This window comes from Oncorhynchus mykiss, chromosome 18, assembly GCF_013265735.2.
Source record: "Oncorhynchus mykiss isolate Arlee chromosome 18, USDA_OmykA_1.1, whole genome shotgun sequence".
NCBI classification, from domain to species: domain Eukaryota; kingdom Metazoa; phylum Chordata; class Actinopteri; order Salmoniformes; family Salmonidae; genus Oncorhynchus; species Oncorhynchus mykiss.
The window spans coordinates 31,015,236-31,036,117 of NC_048582.1; the positions used below are offsets into that span (position 1 = coordinate 31,015,236).

Sequence of the window (20,882 nt, forward strand, 5' to 3'; positions counted from 1 at the left end):
TCAGCCTGGTCTCATAGACTAGATGTAACATAGTAAACGTCAATCTGAGACACACAAATGAGTATGATATCAAATCAAAATCAAATCAAATTTTATTTGTCACATGCGCCAAATACAACAGTGAAACCTTACAGTGAAACGCTTACTTTACAAGCCCTTAACCAACAATGCAGTTTTAGGAAAAATACAAAAACAGAAGAAAATAACATATAATTAAAGTAACAAATAATTAAAGAGCAGCAGTAAAATAACAAAAGCGAGGCCATATACAGGGGGAACAGAGTCAATGTGCGGGGGCACCGGTTAGTCGAGGTAATTGAGGTAATAATGTACATGTAGGTAGAGCTATTAAAGTGACTTATGCATAGATAATAACAGAGAGTTGCAGCAGCGTAAAAGGGGGGTCTGGGTAGCCCTTTTTCACGCTGCTGGGTAGCCATTTGATTAGATGTTCAGGAGTCTTATGGCTTGGGTGTTGAAGCTGTTTAGAAGCCTCTTGGACTTGACGCTCCGGTACCGCTTGCCGTGCGGTTGCAGAGAGAACAGTCTGTGTCTAGGATGGCTGGAGTCTTTGACAACTTTTAGGGCCTTCCCTCTGACACCACCTGGTATAGAGGTTCTGGATGGCAGGAAGCTTGGCCCCAGTGAGGTACTGGGCCGTACGCACTACCCTCTGTAGTGCCTTGCGGTCGGAGGCCGAGCAGTTGCCATACCAGGCAGTGATGCAACCATTCAGGATGCTCTCGATGGTGCAGCTGTAGATCCCTTTGAGGATCTGAGGACCCATGCTAAATCTCCTGAGGGGGAATAGGTTTTGTCAAGCCCTCTTCACGACTGTCTTGGTGTGCTTGATGTATGGTTACATAAGTCAGAAGGTTACATTAGGGTTGATGGGTATTGTATTGCAATTTGTAACATATCATACAAATTGTAAATCATAATATATCATACAAAATGGATGATGGACATCCACAAATTAAAACATACCATACTATGTAATTGTACTGTCCTGGACTTACATTTACTATGTTTTGTCTACCCCTGAGTCCAGGTTTCCCTAGTGAAGACAACTCTGCAAAACAAGGTTGTTGGGAAGGATGAAGTAGTCTAGCCAATCCTTTGGTCCAAGCTATTAACATCATGGACAAAAACCTATAAAAATACTTTCCTCATCTTGCATCCATGACACAGGCAGCCAGGATAGTAGACCACTCTAGAAATAATCACCTCCCACTGTAGGCTAGTCTGTGTTCCTGCTATGTTATCCCACCCCTCTTTCCCACCCCTCTCAACTTTTGGCCACAGTCAGTGGGCTACATTGTAAGAATAGACAGCCACAAGATTTGACACTCTGGGAATGGGATCACTAATAAGAACCAAGAAAAACTTTCAATTCTTTCGAGTTTTCCCACTCCAAAGACTTCTCTTCATCCAAAGGGAATAACTCTACATGCAGCTAAATGGAAGAGGGATACGACCTGACTTAAAGAAAATCACAAATGGGATAAAAGTAGGAAGAAATCTTCCAATATAGGCTACAGCAGGTTTTTATTTTGTTATAAGCTATCACATGTAGGATATTTGTTATTTATTTAATTTTGGTTTAATCTAGTGGCCTTTATTAGAAAACGAAATTGAACATGCCTATTAAGTTAGCCTAATCAATGTTTCATCGGATTATCAAATGAAAAGAATCATATTCTATTTAATTTGGAATTTCTTATAGCCCAGAATTAGACAATTTGACTATTAAAACAATATACGCTATTTTTTTCTCAAAGTAAAAGATAAGCCAGTTAGGACTTTGGACTACATGCAGAACATCTCAAAAAACAGCCTTGTGTTGAAGCAACGCAAGTCTTTTGTGTCAGAATAGCCTACTCTGATTTCTAAAGGTGCGTCTTTGGGGCTGGCACAGTGCATGGCGCATAAAGGTGTTGGACCAAAGAGAGTATTAGCTTTATACAGAGACCATGGCAAAGTGGTTCAAAGAATTCCCCATCAATTTGAAGAATGGTACTGATAGGATCCGCTCAGCTTCAGAATCAGGTTCCCAATCCAGGGGTAAACTTGGACTGGTAGCTGGCATTGGCACCAAAGTAACCAGCTCCAAAGTGAGTTCGAGCAAAAACTCGGGAACGGATAGTAGTGTTGGTGGTGGAGCTGTTGGTGCTCTACCGTCTGGAAGAAATAGAAAAAATTCTGCCGAACTGGGAAGGAATGGCACACGTTCGATAAAGGATGGAAAAGTTTGGGATAGCCTTATAGGTAAAAGTCGCAAAAATTCCAAAGCAGAGACGCCAGTGTTTGATGAGCACCAGCCACTGAAAAGTTCCAGATCTGCGAATGCCTACATCAGTCGTCTGATTAAAGTCGATAAGAAGGACAAGAGCCCAAACTTCAACAGCAGCCCAGTGGTACTCGATACAGAGAAATCACAGCCACTGTGCAAAACAGAGACGGTAAGAAATGTTGAAGCACTTTAGAAATTGTAGACTATTTCTATTTTCAACTGTGATGCTGGACTCGGGGGTAGACCTAACATTGTAAATGTAAATCTGTCTCCCTACATTTAGTATGATATGTTACGTTTCATATGGTATGTACAATGCCTTCAGAAAGTATTCACCCTTTACCTTTTCCACATTTTGTTGTGTTACAGCCTGAATTGAAAATGGACTAAATTGAGCTTTTGTGTCACTGAGCAACACACAATACGACATAGTGTCGAAGTGGAATTTAGTTTGTAGAACATTTAAGAAATTAATACAAAATGAAAAACTGAAATGTCTTGAGTCTATAAGTATTCAACCCCTTTGTTATGGCAAGCCTAACTAAGTTCAAGAGTAAAAATGTGCTTAACATGATTTTAGAATAACTGCCCCATCTCTGTACTCCACACATACAATAATCTGTAAGGTCTGTCAAATCATCAAATCAAATCAAAGTTTATTTGTCACATGCATCGAATACAACAGGTGTAGTAGACTTTACAGTGAAATGCTTACTTACTGTACAAGCCCTTAGTCCTTAACCAACAATGCAGGTTTAAGAAAAATAAGTCTTAAGAAAGTTTTTATTAAAATAAACTGAATTTAAAAAAATAAAATAAGAATAATAATAGTAAAATAACAATAAACAATAACAATAAAATAACAGTAGCGAGGCTATATACAGGGGGCACCGGTCAATGTGCTGGGGCACAGTTTAGTTGAGGTAATTGAGGTAATATATACATTTAGGTAGAGGTAAAGTGACTATGATAATAATGAACAGAGTAGCAGCAGGGTAAAAATGGGGGTGGGGGATGTCAATGCAAATAGTTTGTGTAGCTATTTGATTAGCTGATCAGGAGTCTTATGGCTTGGGGGTTGAAGCTGTTAAGAAGCCTTTTGGACCTAGACTTGGTAGCAGAAAGAACAGTCTATGACCAGGGTGGCTGGAGCCTTTGGCAATTTATAGGGCCTTCCTCTGACACTGCCTGGTACAGAGATCCTGGATGGCAGGAAGCTTGGCCCCAGTGATGTACTGGGCCGTACGCACTACCTGTATGTACTACCCACTAGTGTCTTGCGGTCGGAGGCCGAGCAGTTTCCATACCAGGTGGTAATGCAGCCAGTCAGAATGCTCTTGATGGTGCAGATGCAGAACGTTTTCAGGATCTGAGGACCCATGCCAAATCTTTTCAGTCTCCTGAGGGGGAATAGGCATTGTCGTGACCTCTTCACGACTGTCATGGTGTGACAGTTTTTCACAATTCCTGACATTTAATCATAGTAAAAATTCCCTGTCTTAGGTCAGTTACGATCACCACTTTATTTTAAGAATGTGAAATGTCAGAATAATAGTAGAGAGAATGATTTATTTCAGCTTTTATTTCTTTCATCACATTCCCAGTGGGCCAGAAGTTTACATACACTCAATTACCATTGCCTTTAAATTGTTTATCTTGGCTCAAACGTTTTGGGTAGCCTTCCACAAGCTTCCCACAATAAGTTGGGTGAATTTTGGCCCATTCCTCCTGACAGAGCTGGTGTAACTGAGTCAGGTTTGTAAGCCTCCTTGCTGACGCACACGCTTTTTCAGTTCTGCCCACAAATTTTCTATATGATTGAGGTCAAGGCTTTGTGATGGCCACTCCAAGACCTTGACTTTGTTGTCCTTAAGCCATTTTGCCACAACTTTGGAAGTATTGTCCATTTGGAAGACCCATTTGCGACCAAACTTTAACTTCCTGACAGATGTCTAAAGATGTTGCTTCAATATATCCACATAAATGTCCCTCCTCATGATGCCATCTATTTTGTGAAGTGCACCAGTCCCTCTTGCAGCAAAGCACCCCCACAGCATGATGCTGCCACCCCCGTGCTTCCTGGTTGGGATGGTGTTCTTCGGCTTGCAAGCCTCCCCCTTTTTCCTCCAAACATAATGATGGTCATTATCGCCAAACAGTTCTATTTTCGTTTCATCAGACCAGTGGACATTTCTCCAAAAAGTATGATCTTTGTCCCCATGTGCAGTTGCAAACCGTATTCTGGCTTTTTTATGGCGGTTTTGGAGCAGTGGCTTCTTCCTTGCTGAGCGGCCTTTCAGGTGATGTCAATGTAGGACTAATTTTACTGTGGATATAGATACTTCTGTCCCTGTTTCCTCCAGCATCTTCAAAAGGTCCTTTACTGTTGTTCTGCGAATGATTTGCACTTTTCGTAACCCAAAGCACGTTCATCTCTAGGAGACAGAACGCATCTCCTTCCTGAGCGGTATTCGTGGTCCCATACTGTTTATACTTGCGTACTATTGTTTGTACAGATGAACGTGGTACCTTCAGGCGTTTGGAAATGACTCCCAAGGATGAATCGGACTTGTGGAGGTCTACAATTTTTTTCTGAGGCCTTGGCTTCTTTTGATTTTTCCACGATGTCAAGCAGAGGCACTGAGTTTGAAGGTAGGCCTTGAAATACGTCAACAGGTACACCTCTAATTGACTCAAATGATGTCAATTACACTATTAAAAGCTTCTAAAGCCATGACATCATTTTTGAATTTTCCAAGCTGTTTAAAGGCACAGTCAACTTAGTGTATGTACACTTCTGACCACTGGAATTGTGATACAGTGAATTATAAGTGAAATAATCTGTCTGTAAACAATTGTTGGAAAAATGACTTGTGTCATGCACAAAGTAGATGTCCGAACCAACATGCCAAAACTACTTTGTTAACAAGAAATTTGTGGAGTGGTTGAAAAATGAGTTTTAATGACTCCAACCTAAGTGTATGTAAACTTCCGACTTCAACTGTAGGTAGGAATAAAGTATAAATATATCAATGATGTCGCTCTTGCTGCTGGTAATTCTCTGATCCACCTCTACGCAGACGACATCATTCTGTTTACTTCTGACCCTTCTTTAGACACTGTGTTAACAAACCTCCAGAGGTGCGTCAATGCCATACAACACTCCTTCCATGGACTGCAACTGCTCTTAAATGCTTGTAAAACTAAATGCATGCTTTTCAACCGATCGCTGCCCGCACCTGCCCGCCTGACAAGCATCACTACTTTGGACGATTCTGACTTAGAATATGCGGACAACTGCATATCCCTAGGTGTCTGGTTAGACTGCAAACTCTCCTTCCAGACTCACATTGTGCATCTCCAATCCATAATTAAATCTAGAATCGGCTTCCTTTTTCGCAACAAAGCCTCCTTCACTCATGCTGCTAAACATACCCTCGTAAAACTGACTATCCTACCGATCCTTGACTTTGGCGATGTCATTTACAAAATAGCCTCCAACACTCTCCTCAGCAAAGATGTAGTCTATCACAGTGCCATCCGTTTTGTCACCAAAACCCCATATACAACACACCACTGCGACCTGTATGCTCTCGTTGGCTGGCCCTCGCTTCATACTCATCGCCAAATCCACTGGCTCCAGGTTATCTATAAGTCTTTGCTTGGTAAAGCCCCGCCTTATCTCAGCTCACTGGTCACCATAGCAACACCCACCCATAGCACGAGCTCCAGCAGGTATATTTCACTGGTCATCCCCAAAGCCAACTCCTCCTTTGGCCGCCTTTCCTTCCAGATCTCTGCTGCCAATGACCGGAACAAATTGCAAAAATCACTGAAGCTGGAGACTTATATCTCCCTCACTAACTTGAAGCATCAGCTGTCAGAGCAGCTTACCGTTCACTGATCCTGTACACAGCCCATCTGTAAATAGCCCAACCGTCTACCTCATTCCCCAAATTGTTATTTATTTTTGCTCTTTTGGACCCCAGTATCTCTACTTGCACATCATCATCTTCACATCTATCACTCCAGGGTTAATGCTAAATTGTAATTATTTCACCACTATAGCCTATTTATTGCATTACCTCCCTAATCTTACTACATTTGCACACACTAGACATAGATTTTTCTATTGTGTTAGTGACTGTACGTTTGTTTATTCCATGTGTAACTCTGTGCTGTTGTTTTTGTCGCACTGCTTTGCTTTATCTTGGCCAGGTCACAGTTGTACATGAGAACTTGTTCTCAACTGGCCTACCTGGTTGAATAAAGGTGAAATAAAATTTTAAAAAGTGACTAGGCAACAGGATATATAATAAACAGTAACAGCAGCATATGTGATGAGTCAAAAGAGTTAGTGCACAAAGGGTCAATGCAGATAGTCCCGGTAGCTATTTTAACTAACTATTCAGTAGTCTCATTGCTTGGGGGTAGAAGCTGTTCAGGGTCCTGTTATTTCTAAACTTGGTGCGGTAGCAAAGAGAACAGTCTATGACTTGGGTGGCTGGAGTCTTTGACCATTTTTATCAAATCAAATCAAATCAAATCAAATTTTATTTGTCACATACACATGGTTAGCAGATGTTAATGCGAGTGTAGCGAAATGCTTGTGCTTCTAGTTCCGACAATGCAGTAATAACAAGTAATCTAACTAACAATTCCAAAACTACTGTCTTGTACACAGTGTAAGGGGATAAAGAATATGTACATAAGGATATATGAATGAGTGATGGTACAGAGCAGCATAGGCAAGATACAGTAGATGGTATCGAGTACAGTATGTACAAATGAGATGAGTATGTAAACAAAGTGGCATAGTTTAAAGTGGCTAGTGATACATGTATTACATAAGGATACAGTCGATGATATAGAGTACAGTATATACGTATGCATATGAGATGGATAATGTAGGGTAAGTAACATTATATAAGGTAGCATTGTTTAAAGTGGCTAGTGATATATTTACATCATTTCCCATCAATTCCCATTATTAAAGTGGCTGGAGTTGAGTCAGTGTCAGTGTGTTGGCAGCAGCCACTCAGTGTTAGTGGTGGCTGTTTAACAGTCTGATGGCCTTGAGATAGAAGCTGTTTTTCAGTCTCTCGGTCCCAGCTTTGATGCACCTGTACTGACCTCGCCTTCTGGATGATAGCGGGGTGAACAGGCAGTGGCTCGGGTAGTTGATGTCCTTGATGATCTTTATGGCCTTCCTGTGACATCGGGTGGTGTAGGTGTCCTGGAGGGCAGGTAGTTTGCCTCCGGTGATGCGTTGTGCAGACCTCACTACCCTCTGGAGAGCCTTACGGTTGAGGGCGGTGCAGTTGCCATACCAGGATGCATATACAGCCCGCCAGGATGCTCTCGATTGTGCATCTGTAGAAGTTTGTGAGTGCTTTTGGTGACAAGCCGAATTTCTTCAGCCACCTGAGGTTGAAGAGGCGCTGCTGCGCCTTCTTCACGATGCTGTCTTTGTGAGTGGACCAATTCAGTTTGTCTGTGATGTGTATGCCGAGGAACTTAAAACTTGCTACCCTCTCCACTACTGTTCCATCGATGTGGATAGGGGGGTGTTCCCTCTGCTGTTTCCTGAAGTCCACAATCATCTCCTTAGTTTTGTTGACGTTGAGTGTGAGGTTATTTTCCTGACACCACACTCCGAGGGCCCTCACCTCCTCCCTGTAGGCTGTCTCGTCGTTGTTGGTAATCAAGCCTACCACTGTTGTGTCGTCCGCAAACTTGATGATTGAGTTGGAGGCGTGCGTGGCCACGCAGTCGTGGGTGAACAGGGAGTACAGGAGAGGGCTCAGAACGCACCCTTGTGGGGCCCCAGTGTTGAGGATCAGCGGGGAGGAGATGTTTTTGCCTACCCTCACCACCTGGGGGCGGCCCGTCAGGAAGTCCAGTACCCAGTTGCACAGGGCGGGGTCGAGACCCAGGGTCTCGAGCTTGATGACGAGCTTGGAGGGTACTATGGTGTTGAATGCCGAGCTGTAGTCGATGAACAGCATTCTCACATAGGTATTCCTCTTGTCCAGATGGGTTAGGGCAGTGTGCAGTGTGGTTGAGATTGCATCGTCTGTGGACCTATTTGGGCGGTAAGCAAATTGGAGTGGGTCTAGGGTGTCAGGTAGGGTGGAGGTGATATGGTCCTTGACTAGTCTCTCAAAGCACTTCATGATGACGGATGTGAGTGCTACGGGGCGGTAGTCGTTTAGCTCAGTTACCTTAGCTTTCTTGGGAACAGGAACAATGGTGGCCCTCTTGAAGCATGTGGGAACAGCAGACTGGCATAGGGATTGATTGAATATGTCCGTAAACACACCGGCCAGCTGGTCTGCGCATGCTCTGAGGGCGCGGCTGGGGATGCCGTCTGGGCCTGCAGCCTTGCGAGGGTTAACACGTTTAAATGTCTTACTCACCTCGGCTGCAGTGAAGGAGAGACCGCATGTTTTCGTTGCAGGCCGTGTCAGTGGCACTGTATTGTCCTCAAAGCGGGCAAAAAAGTTATTTAGTCTGCCTGGGAGCAAGACATCCTGGTCCGTGACTGGGCTGGATTTCTTCCTGTAGTCCGTGATTGACTGTAGACCCTGCCACATGCCTCTTGTGTCTGAGCCGTTGAATTGAGATTCTACTTTGTCTCTGTACTGGCGCTTAGCTTGTTTGATAGCCTTGCGGAGGGAATAGCTGCACTGTTTGTATTCGGTCATGTTACCAGACACCTTGCCCTGATTAAAAGCAGTGGTTCGCGCTTTCAGTTTCAAGGGGCCTTCTTCTGACACCGCCTGGTATAGAGGTCCTGGATGCCAGGGAGCTCGGCCCCAGTGTGATGCTAATGATAAATTCTAATAATACATGTGATAATTAGTCTTTATTTGTTTTTTTGTTTAGCTTGCAATAAGTTGTATTATGGGGGTATAGGCCTATATAGCAGTAATTGTATGAGGGGTGTATAATGACTACAAATTCAAAGTATAAACTTGAACTTGGATGACTATCAATCAATCAATGAAGCATAACTATTATATTATATTAACAGCCATGATTATTATAAGCTATAGTAGGCTGTAACAGGAATCCTACTCAAAAATAACATGTGGTGTCATTAATACTGTTGACACTGAAAAGCAAAGGAACAGTCGAAGCTGTGAAAGTTGATATCATTGTTTCAGTTTTCCTCCCTCCCCTTTGTCTCTGAATCTCATTGTATCCACTCCTCCTTGTCTGCCTATCTTTCCCTTCCTTTCCATCTCCCTCTAAATTAAATTAAATTAAATTAAATTCAAAGGGCTTTATTGGCATGGGAAACGTATGTTTACAAGTGAAATAGATAATAAACAAAAGTGAAATAAACAATACAAAATGAACAGTAAACATTACACTCACAAAAGTTCCAATGGAATAAAGACATTTCATATTTTCACCCCTATTGAAAGTTATCCCTCCAATCCCCTCTGTTCCTGGCACAGTGTTCCCCCTCTCTCACCCTTCCACCCCATCCTTCTCTTTTCTCTCATTCAAGCCCCAGGTGAAGGCTATCATGTTGTAAAAAGCATTGTGTGCTAATCCAGGTCCCCTCTGGCTAGGCTTTGAAAATAAAAAAGCGAGTGAAAACGATGTAGAGAGATGGTGTGAAGAAAAAAAACATAAAAGAGGGAGGAGAAATAGAGAGTTTTATGTTTTGAGGGGTAAATCCCTTCCCTGACTCCTGAGTGCCCCAGTCGCTGGGGTTGTCAATCTGCCTGTCTTTGTTTGGCTTTGAAAGGGGAATATCTCTCAGGGGCCTCAGAGGAAGCTACAGTTTTTCAGCATTTCCATTATAAGACTTTATCCCGGTGTTTGGCTTAAAGACACAGACTTTTGTGTTTCCACCTATGAGGCCTGGCCCAAAAAAAGTATACCTGGCCCTAAAAAGACCAAATCTGACATGGGGCTGAGTAACTCAGGGTGTGATAAGTTGTAGCCTATATATAATTTCGCTTATCCTACACACCATATTGTGGTCAGGTCACAGGAAGTGCTAAAGCATGTGTGTGTGAGACAGAGATTGTGTCTGTGTGTGTTGTTGGAGTTGTCCCTAAAAGTGCTAAAGCCATCACCAGTTGAATCAGATTTGGCATACTCTGTGCTATTAGATCCTGGTAGAAGGATGGATGGATGCATTGGGGCCTACAGATGAAGGATCCTAATTTGATCAGTCTTTTGTTGATGATAATTTTCCTTGCACAGCAGGAAATGCAAACTTGTAGTGTATTCAAGTTTTTAAAAGTTTGTAATTTCCACTTTAACATTTCAGACTTGATTTGCCCTAACGTAAAATGTTTAATTCCCTACAAAAAAATGTCCAAGAATTATGATCCACATAATTATTCACATTTCCTGTTGCTACAGCAATGTTTTCCTGCTGTAGAAAACTGTCTCAATTTAATATCCTACATCTGTATCAGTCATTGTCATTTACCATTATCATGCTTGTTAAATAACCTTTATTTAACTAGGCAAGTCAGTTAAGAACCAATTCTGATTTACAATGACAGCCTACACCGGCCAAACCCAGACGATGCTGGGCCAATTGTCCGCTGCCCTATGGGACTCCCAATCACAGCCGGATATGAAACAGCCTGGATTCAAACCAGGGACTGTAGTGACGCCTCTTGCACTGAGATGCAGTCCCTTAGACCGCTGCGCCACATGGGAGCCCAGGTTAGGGATGACAGAACAAGAACATTTATTACAGCAAAACGACCCCCTGTACAGACACTGACCTGGTATCTAATATCAGGCAGTGAGAAACTTGAAAGGCCTTGGCACTGATAAAAAGACAGAGCAGAGCAGTCAAGTGTGAATGAAATCCTTTTGCAATGGTGGAATTTACCAGATACTGTAGGTGGTGTTGTTAGGATAATGGTTCTGGGACAAAGAAGATGAAACAATGATACCGCGGTACTCTCTTTGAACATTGACAATAGATGGGCCTGATTGGGTACTACTTTGTATGACTGATGATATATGTCTGTTTGATCTCTTTGGGAAGCAGGGCAATTTAGATAATATATAAGATAATGTCACCAAAAAACCCTTGACGTCTCTTTGTTGTTATCTCACCTCTTCCTTTCCCTCTAGTGAATCATACTTCTACTCAGTGGGCACAGATTAAGACTAGTCTTGGACTAAAAACCATGCTCAATGGATAATCTCAATTGGAATAGTTTTGAAATCTAGGACTAGCCTTAATTTGTGTCTGGGAAACCAGAGTCTTTGAGTAGTTTTCATGCGTATTAATTTTGCTGTGCTCCTTTGCTTCAGGTGATCATTCAGGACTATGCAGATCCCTTTGACGCCCACAAGACTCGGGAGCAGAGGGATGCGGAGAGAGAGGGGGAGAATGATGGATACATGGAGCCTTACGATGCGCAGCAGATGATCACAGGTGACACATACTATTCAGTATTTTGGCCTACTAAAATGTGGATAACAAGCATTGATTTTGGATTAGGTCCCAGCTTTGAAGATGAGGGATTGGCCGTTGGTAATCTGATCTGATATCAGTGGCCAGGAAAGAGCAGAGTTTTGGCTGTTTTTTTCTATTGTTGTTCGTATGCATATTTTTTGTTTTAGACCTATGTGTGTTGGTTTGTGCAGGCATGTGTGCGCCAGGCCTCATTGGCTGAATTCTATGTATGTGTGTCTTTCATGGGTGAATGATTGGACTGCCATTTTCAATCTAGCCAGAAAAGAGCGATTAGAAATGTTGAAGAACGTGAACTCAATCGCCTAGCACTGGAGGTTGCTATGGCAACTGTGTTGTGCTAGGACAATGGGTGAAGTTTCCTGTCTCTGCTTCCTTTTTCCTGTCTCTGTTTCCTTGTACTTTTCTCCTGAAAGGAAGTTGCCCCCCCCCCCCCCCCCCCCCCCATCCGCTATCCTCAGACAGAGCCCCTGCATGGCCCCCTATATGGGCAGGCTCTGACCATTTCTCAAAACATCCAGGAAGACAACTGATCAGTCGACCAATCACTTACTCTCTTGACCTCCTTTGATTCTGTCGCTTCATTGTTTTACCCAACATGGTACAATACACTGCTGTGACACTGAAAATGGCCTGTTACACACTAATCATCAAGGCTTTACCAATGTATATCTTACTACCTGGCTAATTTGGGAAAGCCCGTTTATATTGCCCTGGGGAATATGGCCGACCGCAGATAACAACATTTTAGTAGCGTGTCATACTTAAGTACATTCTCATATTGAAGTGGTGCAGGAACACATGTGACCAGTGCATTGTGACATACAGTATTTAACAGTGGTGAAGTATTTTGTGACAGTCCAAGCTCAGCACATAATGTTTTGGCTTTGACATCATACAACAGCTGACATCACTCATCAGCTGCATGCTATGTCAAGTGAATAACTCAATGGCTCAACTGTTCAAAGCCCCTTTACGCTTATTATATTATTATTTATTCCATTTTATAAACACATCATGTTTTCTCGAAACACATCATGTTTTCTCTATTCCTCATTGTTGCACTGACCATAATTGGTAGTTATGTTCTAGGATCAGTTAACCGACATTTATCAGATACTGATATGGACGTGTGAGGCAAAATACTAGCCTAGGATCAGTTGTCTGGGAATGGTAACTCTAGCTGTTTCCTGTAATGTTGGGTCGGACACACCGTGACGACGAACAGCTAAAAGCTGGGTGCCGGCGAACGGTGGTTACTGATTCAACATGTAGAATAATCTGAAAATGAACAGAAAATGGCGGCCAATACTCTGGTCAGGGGCACTCTGGTGTGTTTTCTCTAACAAGAGTCTCTGCTTTTTTTTAACAGAGATCAGACGGAGGGGTTCCAAGGACATGCTGAAGATGTGTGTCCTGCTGGAGGGGGTTGAGGGGGAGGTGGAGGAGGGGCGACCCGTGCCTCCCCAGATCTACGACATGACCTATGAGGGAGGTGTGGAGGGTGACGGAGGGAGCGTGAAGACCCCGGTCACCAGGCCAGAGTTAGATCCCCGGCTCCCTGCTGAGTACCAGCTGCCCTGGGAGTGGAAGAAGGAACAGATTGTCAAGGCTCTGCCTGGTACTATAGTCTAGACAAAAGACAAGACCTACTGCACAATCATACACAATTCTAGAACACTACCACTGGCTATGCAGCTATGCAACCCCTATCACAGCTATCTGCTGATGCAATGATGCATCTATTAAGTGGCTGACCCCTCAAGCTCTAAGGTCTATAATGTAATTAGACCTTCTAAACCAGTACACCAGATCAATATCAATATACCGTATTTGCTACACAGAAGTTGACCACCCCTTTTACATATTTTCTCCCTCTGCTCTGACCCCTCCTCATCCCCAGCCCAGTTTAACTGCCCTGAGCTCCCCACCCCAACCAAAGAGGACCCCCCCGCACTCACCCTCACACGGCAGCCCCAGCAGCAGCCCCTGCAGCAGCCCCAACAGCAGCAGCAGCATCTGCGACAAAAGAGTTGGAGCCAGAAGATCCTGAAGTCCTCTCCTACTTTCTTGCCCTCCCTCTCGTGCCCGCCCAGTATCAGCCCTGAGGCTGAGGTGTGCCGGGTGGACCCCACCCTGCCCCTGGAGAAACAGAGGTGAGGAGGGGAGACAAGGGAGGGAGACACGGTTTATAGGTCAACGGCAGGGGCAGATTCAATAGATTGTTGCTTTAAAAAAAAAAAATGTTAGATATGTAGATATGTACCTGTCACTCTCTCCATGTACAGGTATGGGAGAGTGGGGTAAGTTGAGTCATTTTTACATTCAGCATCACTATGTCAAGGGAAATATAGTGTTTTTTTCTAACCAAGGTATCTACATATATTTCAGAATGTTGTGTATCTCTAGAAATAATCAGAATTCATGTGAACATAACAGTTTTGAAAACATATCTTGTCCAAAAAAAGTGTTCTCTTGGCACAACTTACCACAGGTATTGAGTAAGCTGAGCATAGGGAAAGGGTAGGTTGAGCTGACTTGGGGTAGTTGTCCTTGTGCCTCTGCTACTCTATCATAGCCTCTCTTTCGACAGACAGATGTTTTTTTTTCTTCCCTGCCAATGTAACTCTTCCGTGTCATTCAGTCAATTTCTTTCATCCCTTGCTGCTGCTCAAATTGACTTTTTTTCCTTCTCTCACTTCCTTGGCTGCTCTCTCAAGAAACTCAAGGGACCCCTGCTTGTTTTATGTTTGTATACACAGGACATGATGAATAAATATTTTGAGTTCATGTGCCTGACACATTGCAAAAATACTATACATATTATGCATAAACTGGACAAAATGTAATCCCCCATTGACTCAACATTTTGACTATATTAGCCCACACAGCTACAAGGATGCACTTTAATGCTATTTTCAGGACCTCATATTGTAACTTGTAAAGACCCCAATGTATAAATGTATAAAACAATCTTAAAACGATCTACTTTGGTTTCAATACAAGCATCATGAAACCTATAACACGAATTCATTTGACTTTGTGAAAATCTGTTTTATTTTGGACCTAACTTATTTACAATTTTTTTTAAATGTGTTTTTTTCTGTCAGAAATTACATGAAATTATGATCTCTTCCTAAATCTTTGGTCACATGATTAATTTAGTGTTGGTTTCATACTTACAAGTGGTGGCACATCCAGGGGAGAACGACGGCCCCCTCTGATTGAAGCCACGGAAGTTCAAGGCCAACTGCGGTACTGCAGGCATTGTTGGCAGAAAACAGGACTCCCCAAATATAGTGAATAGAAAAATGCCAATCTTTGAGTAATTTTTTTACGAAGACAATCATGGTACCAATAATTTATTATTATACAGCAGATGTATGTAATTGAACAGACTATTTAAAATTGCACACATATAAGGATAATTTAGTTGGTAATGTCAGCCTGCAGTTCCCCGGTCGGCCTTCAACTTGAGGTACTCAATTAGAAGACGCAGTACTGAGATAGCCTGCAATGGCACTTCCTGGAGTAGGTCAAACTGTGCACGTTATCTTTCCATGAGACGCCATCTTAACCGACTTCATTTGGCTTCAATACACTATTGAGTCTTCACATAGGAATGAATGGTGTCACATGACCGATGGCTTTGTCCATTCATATATACAGTCAACGAACCCTTTAGCTCAACCTACCCCACTCTCCCCTATACCTTGCAGAGTTACCTTATGTTGTTCAGATATTCTATTGTTGATATTAGTGAACCACTTCAATACAGGACTCATGTACTATTTTGTAAGCCCTTTGTACTTTGTTAGCTTCATGTGCTCAGGAGGGGCGCAGCAGTCTAAGGCACTGCATCTCAGTGCTAGAGGTGTCACTACAGACACCCTGGTTTGAATCCAGGCTGTATCCCAACCGGCCGTGATCGGGAGTCCCATAGGGCGGCATCCGGGTTTAGCCGGGGTAGGCCGCCATTGTGAATAAGAATTTGTTCTTAACTGACTTGCCTAGTTCAATAAAGGTTCAATATAAAAATCCTCCTCTGTTTTCTGACCCCTGTGCCTTCCGTTCCCTCTGTCCTTCGGTTGCTCTAGCTGGTACCATGGCTGTGTAACACGCCAGGAGGCAGAGTCTCAGCTCCAGTCCTGCAAAGAGGCCAGTTTCCTGGTGAGGAACAGTGAATCAGGAACCAGCAAATACTCCATTGCGTTAAAGTGAGTATACTAGTCACTAGTACATCTGTTTATTCTCTTCAGAGCTGATACCATACACAATATGTCCAAAAATAATTGCAGTTGATGCATTGGATCCCTTAATACTAATTTAAGGCTACATCTTATGAATTGTGTGGAAGAGCGAGCCAGTGTTTGAATTTGAGATTTCAATTAAGTAATCAATCCTTTTTAACTCTGTACCCTTTTTTACTCCCTCTCTCTCAGGACAAGCCAAGGCTGTGTTCACATCATTGTTGCCCAGACAAAGGAGAATGGCTACACGCTGGACCAGAGTAGCTGTGTGTTTCCCAGCATTCCAGAGGTGGTGCACCACTACAGCACTCAGCGGCTGCCTTTCAATGGGGCCGAGCACATGACCCTGCTGTACCCCGTGCCACGCCCTTACTGACTCCACCCCCACCACACTCAGGTGCACCCCAACAACCCCATGCCTCTGCTTCTGCATGAAATCATCCTCAACGAACATATCCAATCTAATGCTGGCCCCCAACAGCCTCAATCTCTTTATCTATTATCATTCACTTTTCAGTCCCTCTCTCTTTAATGTTATTTAATCCATATCAAAATGTTTTTTTTCAGTCTTATTTTCTCCTGGATAAACAGAAGACAGCAAGCTCAGAGACCTGGGTATTGCTCTTGCTGTACAATAATTCTCTCACCTTTCATATGCAGCTAATGCAAAACACCCAGGCTTCTGTTTTGCATGTGAATTTGGGAGAAACTCAACCCACGCCTTGATTGTACAAACGGGGCAGAAATGAATGATCAAATGAGTCAGAGCCCTGCCAGTTAGAATTTAGTCTCAATTCAAAGATGTGTAGAGAATACAGTATCATTAATCATAATTTTGGTTTAAGATGGTTTAAGCTGCAAAGGGATAAAGCTAGTGCTTTGTTCGAAGAAAATCAGTAAAGTGACTCTCTCACCCTCTGGTGGATGTGCTGGCTCACTGCACCAACTGTACACAACCCTGTGGAGAACAACAACTACTGTACCCGACAAAGACTACTATAGGGAAAGAGTGATACCTAGTCAGTTGTACAACTGAATGCATTCAACTGAAATGTGTCTTCTGTATTTAACCCAACCCCTCTGAATCAAAGAGGTGCTGGGGGCTGCCTTAATCAACATCCACATCATCGGTACCCGGGGAACAGTGGGTTAACTGCCTTGCTCGGGGGCAAAACGACAGATTTTTACCTTGTCAGCTCGGGGATTCGATCCAGCAACATTTCGGTTACTGGCCCAACGCTATACAACACTGTACAAAGACTACTTCACATCTACGCTCACAGCAAACATTTAAGTTGTGTTCTTAGCCTTCTTTTTTTATATAAAGGAGAGATATCCTCCCATCACCCAATTTTCGTCATCAGTGAACAGTGACAGTTGTGTGACTATCTGTACCACCTGCACTGTGAACCATTGAGTGAATCACCCTAATGTAATGTGCCATGTGTTAGGCTAGCGTCACCCTATGGGATTGAATATCCCTTGATAATTACATTAAACCACAGGCTCCTAATCCTGGTCTTCAAGTACCCACATGTATGCTGGCTTTCACCTCATATGATCTCTGCGTCATTAATAGAATTGTTGATTGAGCACTCTCATATGACTGGTTCGATTGTTGTGGTCTGTCACTGTAAATCCAAGACCATGGCCAATTTGCCTAAAGTGAGTGACTGTAAAACTGAGCATCAACAACTAGTTAAGATGTTGTTGGAAAGCTGATGGAGTTGTTCTATGTGTTAACTACTGACTGACACAAACCAAGAAACAAAATACTTGATTTAGATGCACAGCGCTATGGAATATGACTGAAAATGTGTCAACAGACCCCATGTTAATTTCCAATGTAAATTGGTGAGATATTTGGTGGGAAAAAAATCTTTCCCTGTTTCTTACCTTCCCTGTCACATTGCACCACCTGGTGCTAACAAATAAAAAGTGGCAATGCATGATTGCTTTGATTTGATACTACGTTATCTCGCTCACCTGCTGGCTCTCTCTTCAATTCGAGCCTGGGGACGAGGTTAGATACCATTTAACCCTAGATAATGACTTGTGTGTACTCGTTATGAAAAGATATGCTGATACCATTGTCAAACCTACTTTGTCTTTTGGTGTGTATGTAGATACCTGCTATTGAAACAAGAATGAGTTACTGATGTTACTGATTGAAATAAAATGTCCTTAGATAGTCCATGGTTGTTTACCTATATCCTGTGGACATTTGTAGTCTCTCTTTTATTATTATTCAAGTGGAGCATACACGTAGGAATCTCGAATGATTATTATACACTTGGTTAAGTAGCCAATGTCTAGTTGCTATTATTGACAGCTCTGATCGACATGTTCAATTGACATGGCTGATGTAACGTTCCCCTGTGGGGTGAAATAGGTTCCTCCCAACTTTTTCTACTCAAGGCTCTGATGAAGGCGAACTCCACCGAAACTTACACCTGTTTGTTTGTCCAGTTAATAAATCAATCAGATCTATGCAGAAAAAGAGTGCTCCTTTTTCTTTACTTCCCTGCATAGTCATCTGTTGAAGTGTCCTGGGGTAAGGAATGTTTTTGGATGGAGTGGTCTGTGTTTGGATTGTACTGCCTTAAAAGCAGATAATATGTGAAGAAAGTCATACTGTATGGGATCAAGATGTTGTGATAGTAGTGTATGCGGCCATATGGAGGCGTGCTATGGGATGATCAAGGTCAGTACAGGCACCTCTATACACATCTGTGAATCCAAATGCATGCAGTTCATTAGTGACTACAGTTTTGTCTGTAAACATTTCAAAGATCATAGGCATATTGTAATATAATCTACTTAATTTAAAGAATACAGCTATTTAGACATTGCCCACTTACTATATTTCCCACACCAATTATCTGTAGGCTTTTGTAAACCCATTTTTCAACGTCTATGTTGTTGAAAAATGTCAACGTCTATGTTGTTGAAAAATGTAGAACTTTGTCAGTATCGGGTGTGCTGCAGAGTGCATTAAATTGGTCAGCTTTCAAGCAGCTTCTATTGCCGTATTGAAATGTGTAGTTCAGAGTGTAAAGGGAAAGAGTCTGGGGATAGATTGGGTGTAGCGTGGACGCAGCAGAGTGAGGATCGGGTGTAGGGTTGGGCCTGGGACAAACAGTTAAGGTAGACGTTAAGAGCAGGGGCACTCAGGTACAATTGAGGTAAATGCATCACAAAAAAATGCATAAGTGTAACATCATTACACCCAGTGGTATCAGGGATACTTAACGAGAAGGAAGGATGAACACCATCCCTCTCTCCGTCCTTGACTGTCTGTTTCTCACCCTCTCCTTTGTCACTATATCACTGTGTTATCTGAGTCTGATGATCTATCAACAGAATCACCTTGTCTTATTGAGAGGACATTCCATATGTGTTGGTCCTGAGTCAGGTTAACGTGAACATTGAGATGGTTAGAGTTTCAAGTCCACTTGTGAATGCAAGTCCTGGGACCTAAGTTTGGGTATACTATTCCTGAAAGAAACACAAACTAAGCACAAGGTTTTTGTACCTCAGTTGTCTGGTACCTCAATTGTCTGCATTCTTATAATACATGCCATTTAGCAGATGCTTTGATCCAAAGCAACACACAGTTATGCGTGCATCCATTTTTTTACATATGGGTGGTCCCAGGAATCAAACCCACTATCCTGAACTGAACTACAGAGGAACACTTCTTAGAAAATCCTACATCTAGCTAGTTAGTTCAGGTTAACTTAAAAAAGAAGGTAAGGCAACCAAAGCACCATTTAAATAAAAAAAATACAGCAGTTATGGTCCTAAATTGTCCTGGTCATTGAGTCCTTTGGCACACCATTATAGTGCACAACTCAAGTGGCCATAAGAGACATCAACATGTTCTATCAAGATGGACTACTTATACATGATCAAGGTGTGCCTTTTTAAATTCTACTTGAGTGATACAGTAAGATAAGTGCTAGATATACATTAGGATGGGGTCCTAGTCTAGAGCGGTAGTTGGGCTACAGTTGGATGAATATACAGGATACAGAATATCTATTTTCTTTGTGTTTGATACCATCTTTCCCTCATGCTATCTCAGCCCCTCCGGCTCCTTAGGCTTGCGTGACAGACAGGACCGTCTGACTGTGACTGATGGACGGCGCAGTTTGTCATCTTGTTGTCGCTTGACCTGGCCCGCCGGTAACCGAAGTGTCCCTATCATCCTTATCTGGTTGTGCTGTCTGCTTCCCCAGTGACAGGATCAGGCTCTGTGTCCCACATCTCCTTACCTTACCCAGGCTGGCCCAGCCATGTGTGTCTCAAAGGCTGAGTGAAAGGTCCAGGCCAAGGTCAAATGTGTATTTGATACAAGTATTTTGTATGAGGTGCTGGTTCAGTTGTTTTGGTTTGTAAATAGCTAGGCAATCGTTCTGTGTGTCCAAGAGATGTACTGTAAAACTTCAATTAATAGCCCAGGTGTTTCTTTGCTTCAATCACTGAACAACAGGTTAGAGACAGGTTAGACAGATTAGAGACAGGCTGAGACAGGATTCTATTTCCTTAATGCACACAGCTTTTGCAGAATAAAATTGTGAAAGACTACCACACTGTTAATTGTTACCAATATGACCAGTATAAACATTATAATAACAAATTCATCACAGACTTGCAATGACTAGGATGCCCATCATACACCCCGATTTTAGCTTCAGCACCATTCTCTCACTCATTGAGCTTCTTGTATACACCGAAGTTGCAGTGACCATGTCAAGCCACACTGCTGTCTCATCCATGGCAATGACATTGCTCTCCTCTCACTGGGCACACAAAACGTCCTGTCACTGGGCACACACTGTTTGAATCAACGTTGTTTACACGGCATCGC

At 42.7% G+C, this 20,882-nt stretch overlaps 1 protein-coding gene across 1 annotated transcript; it reads left to right on the plus strand.

Moving 5' to 3' along the window:
- The first annotated feature begins 1,290 nt into the window (after positions 1 to 1,290).
- Positions 1,291 to 18,501, plus strand: LOC110495995 (SH2 domain-containing adapter protein E). Its single transcript, XM_021571596.2, has 6 exons — positions 1,291 to 2,462; positions 11,597 to 11,720; positions 13,132 to 13,380; positions 13,663 to 13,915; positions 15,857 to 15,976; positions 16,202 to 18,501. The coding sequence occupies exons 1-6, from the start codon at positions 1,974 to 1,976 to the stop codon at positions 16,383 to 16,385; spliced, it is 1,419 nt and encodes a 472-aa protein (XP_021427271.2). The 5' UTR covers positions 1,291 to 1,973; the 3' UTR covers positions 16,386 to 18,501.
- The last annotated feature ends 2,381 nt before the right edge of the window (positions 18,502 to 20,882 follow it).

Excerpts from the sequence above, each read along its gene's own strand:
- LOC110495995 (XM_021571596.2), top strand. The coding sequence starts at position 1,974 with ATGGCAAAGTGGTTCAAAGAATTCCCCATCAATTTGAAGAATGGTACT. Across the intron at positions 13,916-15,856 it reads CTGCCCCTGGAGAAACAGAG|CTGGTACCATGGCTGTGTAA; the intron begins GTGAGGAGGGGA and ends CGGTTGCTCTAG. Across the intron at positions 15,977-16,201 it reads AAATACTCCATTGCGTTAAA|GACAAGCCAAGGCTGTGTTC; the intron begins GTGAGTATACTA and ends CCTCTCTCTCAG.